The following is a 13,423-nucleotide window of genomic DNA, read 5'->3' on the forward strand; positions in this document are numbered from 1 at the left end:
GATTGAGGGAGGACCAGGACCCCCTGCCTTATGCCTTTCATCCAAAGCAAGCAAGCAAGAGTTCTGCCTTGGTGTTTGAGATTTAGGTTTACTGGTTTCCAATTTGCATTATTTGTGTCTAAACCCTTTAACACTTCATAGAGGAAAAGTGGTTCCTGGACTAAAGCAAAAAGAAAAAGGATACCTGGGTCCTCAAGCTAGATACCATGTTACTGGCATCAAAACCCAAAATTAGTCCTTACTAGTAACATTGTGGTAAGTAACATGTAGATAGATACCTATAAGTTGTAGTAGAAGCATAGAGTAATTCAGAACTGTGTTGAGTGATCTGTGACCTAAGTTCTTAAAGATGAATTTACTTAGATATATAATCCAGTTAGAAAATTAGAATTGTAAAGTTGAAAGTTTATGGCATGTTTGAGATATGAACAGTGAATTCCTTGTTTTTGTTTTCCTGTTGGTTTATTAAAGGGTTTACAGGTATAATCAGCTCTAATATTGTACACTTTAAAATTTTCCTATAAAAAGGTGCTTCCTGGGTGAGCTGGGGTTTGGTCAAAGGTGCTGAATTTACTGGCAAAGCAATCCAGAAAGGCGCTTCTAAACTCCGTGAACGGATTCAACCAGAAGAAAAACCAGTGGAAGTTAGTCCAGCTGTGACCAGGGGACTTTATATAGCAAAGCAGGCTACAGGAGGAGCAGCGAAAGTCAGTCAGTTCCTGGGTAAAGTAACTTTGGAGGACTGCTTTTTTTCAGTTAAATTAAAAACGGTTTCTTAATCTAGGTTAATCTGAATGTTCATTTAGATGGTTTAACCTTAAAAGTAAAGGATTAGGACAAAACAGTTTCACTTTGCTACTCATAATAGGGTTTGTAGCAACATCAGCCTATCTGAGAGCCTTAGAAACATTTCACGTACTTGGCACACATTAACTGATTCAGAAACAAGATCCCTGCCTAGGTGATTGTTGTTTGCATATTATTTTGAGAAACATTGGTTAAAGGGTTATTTTGGTGTATCAGAGAGAGGAGTGTCTGTGTCTTTCAAAAGGAATGGCTCTGAATATATTTGCTATCCTTGAATAGGATACATTCTTTTAAGAACAGCTCACTGCATAGTAGTTGGGGTCAAGTGGGAGGGATGTTTTATTTGAACTACGTTGATTCAGTGATTCTGGTGTCAGCCTTCCCAAGCAATATGCTACTAATTCATTGTCCTTTGAGAATCGTAAATCTAAAGTTTGTATTTTAAGGTAGTCAGATCACTCCTTAGTGAATTATCATTAGAGGAAGATTATCTTTTTGGTATTCAGTATTCTTTGAATCAGGTTTTGGTTTGTTTACTTTTATATAGACTTAAATACCTTATTACTATTTCAGTGAGATATTTGTTGAAATGGAGAAAACATAGAAATGGACATAACTGGAAAATATGAAAGGTGGACCTTGCCAAAAAGAAAATTATATTTTAGAAGCAAGGTTTTAATCACTAGGCTCTGCAAACATATCTTTAAACCAAATAAGAGCCTTTGTTTAAAAACTAGCCAGCCATGGTTCTCATCCTTATATAGAAATGATAAGTTATGCAATAAAATAAGTTTGCTCATGTAAGATGCTCATGTAAGAATTTTTATAAGTAAGAGTGATAAAATCAAGGGAAGAATACATTTTTTTCTAAGTGTTTCCTTTTTTTTCTGGTTACATTAGTTGATGGAGTTTGCACTGTAGCAAATTGTGTTGGAAAGGAACTAGCTCCACATGTCAAGAAGCATGGAAGCAAACTTGTTCCAGAATCTCTTAAAAAAGACAGAAATGGAAAGTCTACCTTGGATGGTGCTATGGTTGTAGCAGCAAGTAGTGTTCAAGGTAACAAAGGCCCAGAAATTTTACTAGGAAACTCCATTCATTTAGCTGTAGTCTTACTTACTTTTAAATATATTTGCAGGATTTTCAACTGTCTGGCAGGGATTGGAATGTGCAGCCAAATGTATTGTTAATAATGTTTCAGCAGAAACTGTACAAACTGTCAGATACAAGTAAGTTATCATTTTAATGACTAAATCTCTTTGGGCAGTTATAAGAATTCAAGATAGTTAAAATGATTGTGTCATAATTGGGTATATGATAAAAATTTTTTTCACTCTTTTTCTTAATAGTATTTAGGCAAATTAATAGAATTACTATGACTTTATCTTATATTACTAATGTTATATTTCTTAATCATTAATGCAAAGAAGTTTAATGAAAAAGAAAAGCCTATAGTGACTCAATACCTTATTAACTGCATGTTCTTGATGGGTGATGTTTACTAGTAGTTTTGGTGGGAAAAACTTGAATTAAAATTAAACTATTGTACCTTGTTAACATTAGCCCCTTCTGTATACAAAGAATGTTAAATATTGTCACATCTTACTTGACTCTACCCTTGTTCATTCTTATTGGAATGGACAGACGGCATGTTATCTATTTCATATATTAAGAAGTGGACAAATATAGAAATGAGTGTTCTGCCCAAGCCAATCTGATAACTATTAAATGTGAGACTTAAAACAGGATCATTTGATTTTAGCTCTTTATTCTTTATAAGTCCTAGGGGAATCTAGGTCTAAAAATAAATCTAGTATGAAGGACCCGAGTTGCTTTCTTAGCTTTAAATTAGTTTAAAGCCTAATAAAAAATTTTTATTCAGAAAGCAAAAAGGTAATATTAATGGTATTCTCAACTCTGTTATTTATATTAATTATCCACTCAAAGCAGTTGAGTTCATACTTCTGTACCAGACATTGTGTCCAGTGCTTTTCAATATATGTTTAATCTTTAACACAATTTTTTAAAAGATTTTATTTATTTATTTGATAGAGCACACAAGCAGGAGGATCAGCACGCAGAGGGAGAGGTAGAAGGAGAAGCAGGCTCCCAGCTGATCAGGGAGCCTGATGTGGGGCTTGATCCCAGGACCATGGGAACATGACCTGAGCCAGAGGCTGGCACTTAACCAGCTGAGCCACCCACACGCCCCTAACACTATTTCTTTTCTTTTTTTTTTTTTTTTTTTTTTGAGAGAGAGAGAAAGAAAGGTAGGGGGAGGGGCAATGGGGGAGGGAGAGAAAGAGGATCTTAAGCAGGCTTCATGCCCAGCACAGAAGCCAACATGGGGCTCCATCTCACAACTCTGAGATCATGACCCCAGCAGAAATCAAGAATCCGATGCTTAGCCAGCTGAGCCACCCAGACATCCCTCATCCTTAACACTGTTATCTCCATTTTACAAATGAGGAAGCTGAAGCATAGAGCTGTTAAAATACCTCATTAAAGATAATACCCCTACTAAGTGGTAGAACTAGGATATAAGCCAAGTCTCTTTGTATCATGCAGTGTGAAAGAACCAACTCTGCCCTTGATGGAACATCTGTGCAGGTTTAGTATCTAGAGTTATTTTCCACCACTATCTATCATGCATTTACATTCTCTTCCCTCATAGTAAATTACCTGTGGCTTAGGAAAAACTAACTTAATTTCCAACCTGAGTTGATTTGGTCTCCATCTGGGGCATGCATACCTTTGAATCAAAGCAACATAGCATCTTGAAGTGTCAATTTGACCAAAAGATTTGGCAAAGAAAATACAGAATAGATCTGAAGTTCTTTTGGTGGAAATATAAAACCCAAGGCTTCCAACTTCCCTCTTGGTACTTGTAGCCTTGATCTCTAACACATCTTCTGTTGTGGCTCTGAGTTTACTTTGGTGGATCAGTCATAATAAAAAAAAAAAGTTTCTTCTTTTGTTGCAAGAACCCAAGAAAGTCAGACGTGCCTTTTATGCCAGTAGTGAATTATTTTTAGATTATCAGTATCATTTGTTAGAGATAGTCAGTCATGTTAAAAGTCAGTAGGTTTACCCATTTGCTAATTTAATGAAAAAAAAAAAAGCTTAAATACAATTAAAGAGCTTAATTAAAGATTTGGGATTCACATAACCAGCAAGGTTTTGGTATAGATTTTGTATTTTTGGTCCTTAGTGAGGAGAACCTAATAGGAAGAAAAGGACTTTTAACAGTGGTTCTGAGCTTATTTATTTGTTATGGTACATATTGCTTTTCTTTTTATCCTTTCCTTCAAAGATTCGTGGAATGAAAAAACAGGTGAGAATTTGGTTAGGTAGGCTTGTATATAAAGTTAACTTTGGTCTTAGCAGAAATTTAATTAGAATGATGGAAGGGGTAGTGAGGATGTAAAGAGTTTTTGTAATACTGTTTCCTCTCTTAAGAATAATCTGGCCCAGAAGTAGAAATTCTCTTTTAAGAGAAGAAACTGAAAATATTAAAGCAGTAATAATTTAATGATTTTTATCACTGAAGAAATGGAAGAGCAAGTTATTTGATTTAATTTAGTTCTCATTTATTTACATAAATTTACATTTATGAATATAAGTAATACATTTATATTTTTATATTTATGAATTTACATTTATTTAAATTTGTTTATACTTTGGAAAAGTATTTGATAGAGTAAGCTTTTTTGTTTTTCTCCTCTACTCCAACTGCTGGTAGTATGGTAAAATTTGTATTCTTATTTCCTATAATAAGTTATTCCCTCAAGCATTTTGAATCTGCCATAATTATGTGCATTATGCCTAGGTAAAAAACAAATGTATTATATGTACTTCTTTACCTGATCTCTCATGGTACAAGCCAGTACAAAAGTTATCTTTTCATTTAGGCATATTTAAAAGCAGATTGTGTTACAGAAGTATATTGTTTATACCTTTCATGGTTTTAATTATATCCGTGGTTTTATTATATAGGATTATGTTCATTGCTTATGAATGTTTTACTAAGGATCTGTATAATCAATTTTACTCTTAAATTTTTAGTAAATTGTGTAGGCATTACTCATTAAGACTATTTTTGTCAATTACATTAATGTTCTTATTTTAAATTAGGAACATGAAGACCTACAGGAACAATGAAAAGCATTAAGTAACTTCAACCCACTATATTAATTGCAGTGTAGTATCTACTAAATAATTTATTACTCTTCTCCATAGCTTCTAAATTTCACCTTTACACTCCTTTTTTTCCATTTCAAATTTCTTAGAGGATAAGGGTACCTGACTAGCTCAGTCAGATGACATTGTGACTCTTGATCTTGTTGTCTTATGTTTGAGCCCCACATCGGGTATAGAGATTACTTAAAAAAAAAAAAAAAAAAAAAACCTTTAAAAAATACATAAATAAATTGCTGAGAGGAAAAAAAATAAAACTTCAGTAAGATCTATTTTTGTTTTCCCCTCACTAAAATGTTATCTTAGAACACATTTCTGAATAATAAGCTTAGTAAAATAGTTTTTCTATAAGGAATTTACTTTTTTAAAGGTATTGTATTGGTTTATTTAATGAATTTTAATTAAAATTCCCCTTAAATTTGCACTGGGTGACAGGGCAAATTCAAATTCATTAAAGCTAATTCTTTGGCAGATGTCATATTACTCAAAACCAGTTTTATATAGCATCTATTCAAGAGTTATATAAGATCAGCCTTCTCTTTTCTGTACTGTAACTATGCAAGTATTTAAACATTATCATGTCCTTTACTTACTTTTTATTGTCTTCTAAATATTCCCAGCTCCTTTCACAATTCTATATGTACTATGGTTTCCAGTTCCCTTCATTTATCAGTATTCTTTGAAAAGTGGAACCCAGAATTGAATGTAGTATTTTGTGTTGTTTCCAGGTAGAACACAGTGGGACTGCATCCCTTGTTTGGTAATATTTAGCATTTGGCAAAGAGGGAATACAAGACAAAGATATCTTTTTAGTAGCTGTTATTTTATCGACTCATGAAACTTTTTTTTAATGAAAGTTTATTTATTTATTTTTATTTATTTTTTTTTTTATGAAAGTTTATTTAAAATCTGGGCTTTCATCTTATTTTTGGACAGTTGATATTTGTACCTAAAATTAAGAACTTTATATTTACTTTAAAATTAAGAACTTTATATTTACACAACAGTATTGTCATTTAGCTCACTGTTCAATTTTGTCTTATCAGACTACTTCTCAGAGTTGTTGTCTTCCATATCCATTCATTAAATATTGGTTCTAAGGCTTTACTCTATGCTCAATCCTTTTCTATTCTTTGTGGATATTGTCTATACTGGTGTCTGTAGTTACAACCTATCATATTTGTGTTTCCAGTTTTTGTCTTAATCTTTATGCTTCATAAATCCCAACTACATAGCCCTTCAGCTATTCATTTGCTGAGTCTTGTTTTTTATATTTATTCTTTTCTCTCCAGGCTTGTTACCACTACTGTAGAATAGACCTGCATCATTTCTCAGCTATCTTATAGCTTGTTTCCTATCTGGTTCCTCTGTCTCCCTCTTACTTACAATTCACAATGCAACCGAGTTAGAGCTGTCTAGAAACATAAATTTGGTTGTGCCATTGCCATGGATTTCAAGATAAAGTTTAAATTCCTCAACTTCACCTATAAGGTCCTTCATAAATTGGCTACAACCCACCTGTCTTGGATGGATAGACTAAGAAGGTGTTATTTCTATTTTGAATATTTAAGATTAATATTTCCAAGAATAGTTTTGAAAGTTGCATGTAAATTGAATTTTAGGAAGATTTTTTTTGAAATTTGTTATGACTGAAATTTTGTTATAATTAGTGAAATCTAGAATCACTGCCAATATGCTGTCTTTGTAGACATTACTGAATGTGCTGGAGAATTTTTTTTCCCCTGGAGAAATTTCTGAAGAGTCTCATTCAAACTGTATATGAAGTCTCATTGACTTATTTAGAGCATACTTTATATTCATTTTTATTGCTCTTCAATTGGTAGTGTTACTTGGCATATAAAATCTAATAAGCTGTAATTAAACTTTTCAAGGAGTAAATAAAAAATAAACATTGTCAGGACACCTGGGTGACTCAGTGGTTGAGCTTTGCCTTCTGTTCAGGGTGTGATCCTGGGATCAAGTCCCACGTCACACTCCCCACAGTGCCTGCTCCTCCCTCTGCCTGTGTATCTGCCTCTCTCTGTCTCTCATGAATAAATAATATCTTTAAAAAAATACTGTCTTTTTTTACCAGAAATAGACTTTCTAGTTTTTAGCAGTATAGTCTGAATCTACAGTGTATAGTTTGAATGAAGAAAAGAACTGAGCAGTTACTTATCAAGGAAGAGAAGAATAGATGCCTGCCAGGAATACTGGTTCTGAGGCATATTAGGAAGCAGAGGTGATAGATTAGGATACATTAAAGCAAATAAACACAACCACTTAAAAGCCATTTTATTTGGTCTTTAATTACACATTTTGTATAGAGGAATTTTCAAAGTGCTTTAATCTGTACATCTCATTTTATGAGATAAAAAAGAAGAAATTGATGAGATGTGAAGAGGTTGATACTTCACCAATCTTCTTATGGTTAGTTTTGGGCACAATTGGTATTAGTATGTAGTTTTTTGACTCCGAGTTTGGTACTGTTCCCTAAATTAACAGGAATTGCTGCTGAAATGGAGATAGCATGGAAAAACAAGCAAAACATCAGTGTATCAACACAGATGCCTTTTTAGTACATTACTGCTAAAAATGTAGCCTTTGGAATTGTGTTACATATAAAAATATCATGAGTGCAGTTGTAGGTATCAAACTGCATCAGTAGAATAGGGGAAGTGGAAGTTCTTGAATCTGGAGGATTTCCTTTATTCAAAAACACTGATATGGCCAAATTCTTAAGTTAACCATGTCACTTCATTTTAGCTCACATAGTCTGGAAAAGAGGAGCCCTAAGAAAAACCTCAACTGGACATCATGGTCATTCTTCTAGTGCTGAAACTGCTACCACCCCTTTCTTATCATTTAACCTTAGCCATTGCCACTTGATAATAGCATTTATGGGGGCATGATTGACAGAAGGTTCCATGTCTTCTTGCAAAATCAGCAAATTGCAAAGCAACAGGAACTGGCAAACAATAGTTAAGGAAGCTTCAGTGTCTGGTGAGAAAGCCCCAATCAAGAGTGTCTGGTGAGAAAGCCCCAATCAAGAGTGATATGGGGGTGCCTGGGTAGCTCATTCGGTTAAGCATCTGACTCTTGATTTCAGTTCATGATCTTGGGTTACTGGAATTGAGCCCTGTGTCTGGCTCTGCTCTCAGTGAGGAGTCAGCTTCAGGATTCTCTTTCCCTCTCCACCTGCCCCTTCCCTCAATCGCAGGTGCTCTCTGTCTCTCTCAAATAAGTAAATCTTTTTTAAAAAGTGGTATATGGGCAGCCCAGGTGGCTCAGCGGTTTAGTGCCACCTTCAGCCCAGGGTGTGGCCCTGGAGACTCGAGATCGAGTCCCACATCAGGCTCCCTGCATGGAGCCTGCTTCTCCCTTTGCCCGTGTCTCTGTCTCTCTCTTTCTATGTCTCTCATGAATAAATAAATAAAATCTTTTTTAAATAAATAAATAAATAAACAAATAAAAGTGGTATATGAAGCACCTGGGTGGTTCAGTCAGTTAAGTGTCTGCCTTTGGCTCAGATGATGATCTCAGGGTCCTGGGATTGAACCCTGCATCAGGCTTCATGCTCAGCAGGTAATCCGCTTCTCCCTCACACTCTCCCTCTGTACCCTCTCTCTAAAATAAATAACATAGTGAGATACACTCTAGCACAGAGATTGAAAAAAAAAAAAAAAAAAACACCCAAGTATGAACAAGCTAATAGGATCACAAACCACTGTTCCAGGTTAGCCTAATGGTAATAGAGGACTTGTGAATTCAAAGGGTCCAATGTTAGTATAAAATGTCCAGGTATAAGTCACAAAGCACATAGGAATCTTCAGTGTGTCCTAGAGAAAATTATAAAATGTGCCTTTTTTTTAAGTTTATGCTTGCTGAGCAAGGAAAAATCTGGTACTTTAAAAACGGTAAGAGAAAAAAATAGGATAATTTTTAGTGTTTTTGTATAGGCTTTCAACTTGTATTTTCTCATGGAAATGGTACTAAACACAGATATTGATAATTGTCTATAATAACCACTTCTGTATAGTGCTTGTATAATTTCCCAAGCACTTTGCTATACATTTGATGCTCAAGAAACTGTTGGTAGATAGCAGAGGAATTAATCATTTTAAGCATTCAAGAAATAATGAATGTCAGGCAGTGTTCTTAGCACATAGGATTTATTAATGAACATGGCAGAGTTTGTTTTCTAATAGGGTTTATATTCTAGCAAGATAAGCAAAAAAAAGGAAGTTAATAAGTTCTATACTATGTAGCAGGTGATAAATTATTGAATATAAAAGAACAGCTTATCAGTTTATCAGGAGATTGACGGATGGACCATGTGGGGTAAAGCAGTTGAAAATAGGTGAGATAGTGAGAAGACAATAATTAACTGACTTGAAGAAGGTGAGGCAGTGAGACATGTGAATTCCTGGGTGAGAATAGTTTAGGCAGATACCAGCCAGTGAAAAGGTCTTACTTATTGGAAGGAATTACTTCCAATAAGATGGCGCATGTGTGTTTCATGGGTTCAAAGAACAGCAAGAATGCCAGTGAATCTGCAGTGGAGTGAGGAAGAAAGTGTTGTAGAATCTTTGCTTAAAGCTAAGCTTGGATTCTGATACTTTAAAAGACCTAACCAGGGGCGCTTGGGTGGCTTAGTTAAGCATCTGACTCTTTATTTTGGTTCAGGTCATGATCTCAGTCTCTTGAGATTGAGCCCTCTGTCAGACTCTGTGCTGGGCATGGAGCCTGCTTAAGATTCTTTCTCTTCCTCTCCTGCCCCTTACACCCCACCCCTACTCCCTCTTTAAAAAATAAATAAAAGGCCTAACCAAATCTAGTTAAGGTAGAACTTGAAACCATTTATAGTGACTCTAGATTCTTTGTGTTCTATAGTTGCTTCATTGAAAATTTTCTATTTCCAGAAAGGGTGGGTTAGAAAAGGGAAACAGTGACTGATCTTTATTATATTTGCATTTTATTCTTCAATACAAACAGTTGTTATTACATTAATCTCAGCTAGCCCGAGTGTATTTTCACGCAGTTTCTGCTAAAAGAGAAATACAGCCTTGGCACAGTTTGATTTTATTCTTTACTCTGTTTTAGATTATTAATTAAATTGAAACATAACCCTTGATTTTGCTTTCAGGAATAACATACTAATCATGGGACTTACTTAATACTAAATCAGAAGATCTCAATTTATATTTATAATTTCATTTTACTTTTTTTCAATCTTTTAAAGATATGGGCATACTGCAGGAGAAGCTACACATGATGCAGTAGATTCTGCCATCAATGTTGGTGTAACTGCCTATAATATTGATAACATTGGTATCAAAGCAATGGTGAAGAAAACTGCAAAAGAAACAGGACAGACACTCCTGGAAGACTATAAAATAGTTGATAATTCTAAGGGGAGTAATCAAGAAGGAAGAGCAAATGTAAACATGAAAAGGGAGACGGGTGAGCAGACAAAGGACCTAGAGAAGAGTGAGGCAAAGAAGAAAGAGAAATGATGGAAGTGCTGTGAATCACCTATACCAAAGCCTTACAAGGTGGATGCATTTTTGTTAAATAGGCAAATGTGGAATTCCCCACAGATTAACCAGTGTTTTAAAAATGTATTCATTCCTATGAAGTGACTATTTCATAAGCTTTACAGCATGTATTCTGCTTACAAGGAGAAGAATCAGTGTTCTTGCATTTGGCCTTTAGAAATATAGGGTTATATTCTCATTAAGTTTATTTTTTCTAAATGTGGCTAAAATATTTTTGCAGTTAAAATAAGACTAATAATACATGTGCTGTAAACCTCATTAAACCTAATGTTAAGCTATTTTTGTATTTGCTGTCTTTCAAAAAGCAAGATAGGAAATTATATATTTACATAAAATTTGGCATTTAGTAACCTTAGCTCTAGTTGTACTTGGAAGGAATTACTTAAAATATTGTCTCCTGGTTTTGCACTAATTGTGGATTTCTTTTTCTAGGTGCTTGTCAATTTTCAGTATATAAGCTAAAAACAACTATAATCCTAAACTAAAATAATTCTCAGATAACATTTAAGACTTTTTCAATACAGGGAATAGGCTAATCATGGAAAATAAGATGAAGTCTATAGAATTATTTGGTAGCTTATCTCTTTATTCAGAAGTGGAATGGTCTTTCTGATTTAGAATGAATACAAAGAGATTTTCAAGTCTTCTGGATTTAAACTGGTATTGATCTAGGAGCCTAGGAAATTTTGGTATATGATAATGTATTAAAATTTGAAGTGATTATCATCACTTGAATTGGACAAAAAAGTACTTTAAGAAATCGCTTTACCATATCTACTTCTTTATTTCAGAAGGCTTAAATATTTATTAAAAATATGAACAATTTTTTGAATGGTAAATATATTTTTATTTTGGGATTTAGTCATTGGGATTTTATATGGTAAAACCAACAAATTATTAGAAAAAGCTCTATTTACAATCATGGTAAAGAATGTGAAGACTTTAGGCTTAATCCATGGTGGTGGGTGAGGTATAATAGTTTCCACTCTGGCAGAAGACAGGACATTCACAGACCTATAAGGTACAAATACCCAGTGGCATTTTATTTTTGTTTACTGATTTTAAATGATTGGTATTGATTTTCATAGCTGTTGTCCATTCTAATATTTCTGAACCTTTAATGGCTGCTAGTTTATTAGACTTCATTCAAAACTATCTTTAAAGTGCTCTTTATGAATAAATTGTTTCTGAATTACTTGGCCTCAAATGTATTCACGGGATTTATTTTGGGAACACTTAGAATTGATAGATCCTTTCTCTAAGGCCAGGGATAATGTGGAAATAAAATTGAATTGGTAAATAGCTTCTATTTAGTCTCTGCCTTAAGTTTGAGATGTGGAATGACAAATATTGGATGCTAAAGTCTACAAAGTTAGAGCAGAGGTCAGCAAAATTGATTTGTCACAATTGTATTTGTTAAATTTGTATTTAGTTGTCCATTTCACTTCATTCTGCTCTGCTCACTTGGTTGTGGGTTTCTTTTTCAGATTAATATAGACACAATCATAATATCTTCTATATTAGAGTGTTCTAGAACCATTAGAGTATATGAGATAAATATACACGTGCACACGTGTGTGTATAAAGAGATTCATTACAAGGAATTGACTCACAAAATTGTGGAGGCTGAGAATAATTCCTAAGGTAGCCATTCAGTTAGCTGCAGACCCAGGAGAGCTGATGTGTTGTTGTTTTAGTACAAGTCTGAAGGCCCAAGAACTAGGTGAACTTGTTGGTATAAGTTCCAATCTGAAAGCCTGCAGGCTCCAGACCCAAGAAGAGCCCATTTCAGTCTGAGTATAAAGGCCAGAAAAGACTAGTATACCAACTGAAAAAGGCAGGAGGAGTTCCTTCTTACCTTTTTTGTTATATTCAAGTCTTCAATTGATTGGATGAGGTCCACTGCCTTTGGGAGGGCAATCTGTTTTACTAGGTGTACTGATTGAAATGTTAATGTTGATCTCATCCAGAAACGCCCTCGCAGACACCTCCAAAATATACCAAGTATGTGTATACCCTGTGGCCCAGTGAAACTGAAAAAATCACAGCTGCTTAGCCCAGTTTTCACTGTATAGTGTATACTTTTACTAAGCTCTGCTTGGCTCTTTGATACTCAATAGATACAGTGTATAAAAGAACAGTACTCAATATTGACTGCTACCAGGGTTCTTCCTACTTTTGCCTCTACAGACTGTCCCTCCCTCATGCTATATGGGGTAGTTTCCTGGGAGTACCTCCAGGCACCAGCTGTCTAGAAATAATCATAGCTAATGTTTATGTAGTGCTTACTGTGAACCATTAATGTTCTAAGTGCTTTTATGTAGGCTAATTCATTTTAACCTCATAACATTCACACACTATTGCAACCTTCATTTTACGGAATACGAAGCAGATACAGTGAGGTTAAGAGAGGTTACTGTTTAGTTGGATCTTTTCTAAGAAAAGAGAACAGTATGAAAGGAAAGAGGTCATAGACTAGCCTCAAAAAGGAGGGACCTACACAGTAGAGTGATTGTTAGGCCAGACATTTTTCTTAAACAGAGGTAGATAAGGAAGGACAAATGGCATTTATAGATACCCTTTGCTTCCAGCTGCTTAACGCTAGTTTCTCTTTTTATTACCATTCCACTGGTTTGGTAGTTGGTAGAAAATTGCCCAAGTTAGTAGCAAATAGGTCATAAGTCTTAGATTTGGTGATAGTGTGAGCTTTTGTCTTTTTCTCTGTATTCATAGGTATTTTAGGGCAAGGTAAGAAAAGTGAAGCTTAGGGCTTGTTAAGCAGAAATCATTTTATATTTCGTTTTTTCAGTAAGCCTGAATAAAGCTCTACTTAAACAGAAACTAGTTCTCTGATCTATTCT

General features: G+C 34.5%; 2 protein-coding genes across 6 annotated transcripts in view; both read left to right on the top strand.

Moving 5' to 3' along the window:
• Positions 1 to 13,423, top strand: part of SPART (spartin) — a 34,854-nt gene that overhangs the window by 18,565 nt on the left and 2,866 nt on the right. For 4 of the 5 annotated variants that reach the window (XM_077868066.1, XM_077868064.1, XM_077868063.1 and 1 more), the window contains 4 exons: positions 529 to 723; positions 1,708 to 1,866; positions 1,946 to 2,036; positions 10,247 to 11,757. In XM_077868066.1, the coding sequence (XP_077724192.1) occupies positions 529 to 723; positions 1,708 to 1,866; positions 1,946 to 2,036; positions 10,247 to 10,520 (719 nt within the window). In that variant the 3' untranslated portion in view covers positions 10,521 to 11,757. Of the gene's footprint in view, positions 1 to 528; positions 724 to 1,707; positions 1,867 to 1,945; positions 2,037 to 10,246; positions 11,758 to 13,423 lie in introns of those variants that run through there. The other variant, XM_077868067.1, reaches the window with a different exon arrangement.
• The window catches only part of CCDC169 (coiled-coil domain containing 169), a 49,953-nt gene continuing 47,036 nt past the window's right edge, over positions 10,507 to 13,423 (top strand). The window contains 1 exon segment of the mRNA XM_077868078.1: positions 10,507 to 10,559. The gene's annotated coding sequence lies outside the window, so the exon portion shown is untranslated.

This window comes from Canis aureus, chromosome 24 (genome assembly GCF_053574225.1).
Source record: "Canis aureus isolate CA01 chromosome 24, VMU_Caureus_v.1.0, whole genome shotgun sequence".
NCBI lineage: Eukaryota > Metazoa > Chordata > Mammalia > Carnivora > Canidae > Canis > Canis aureus.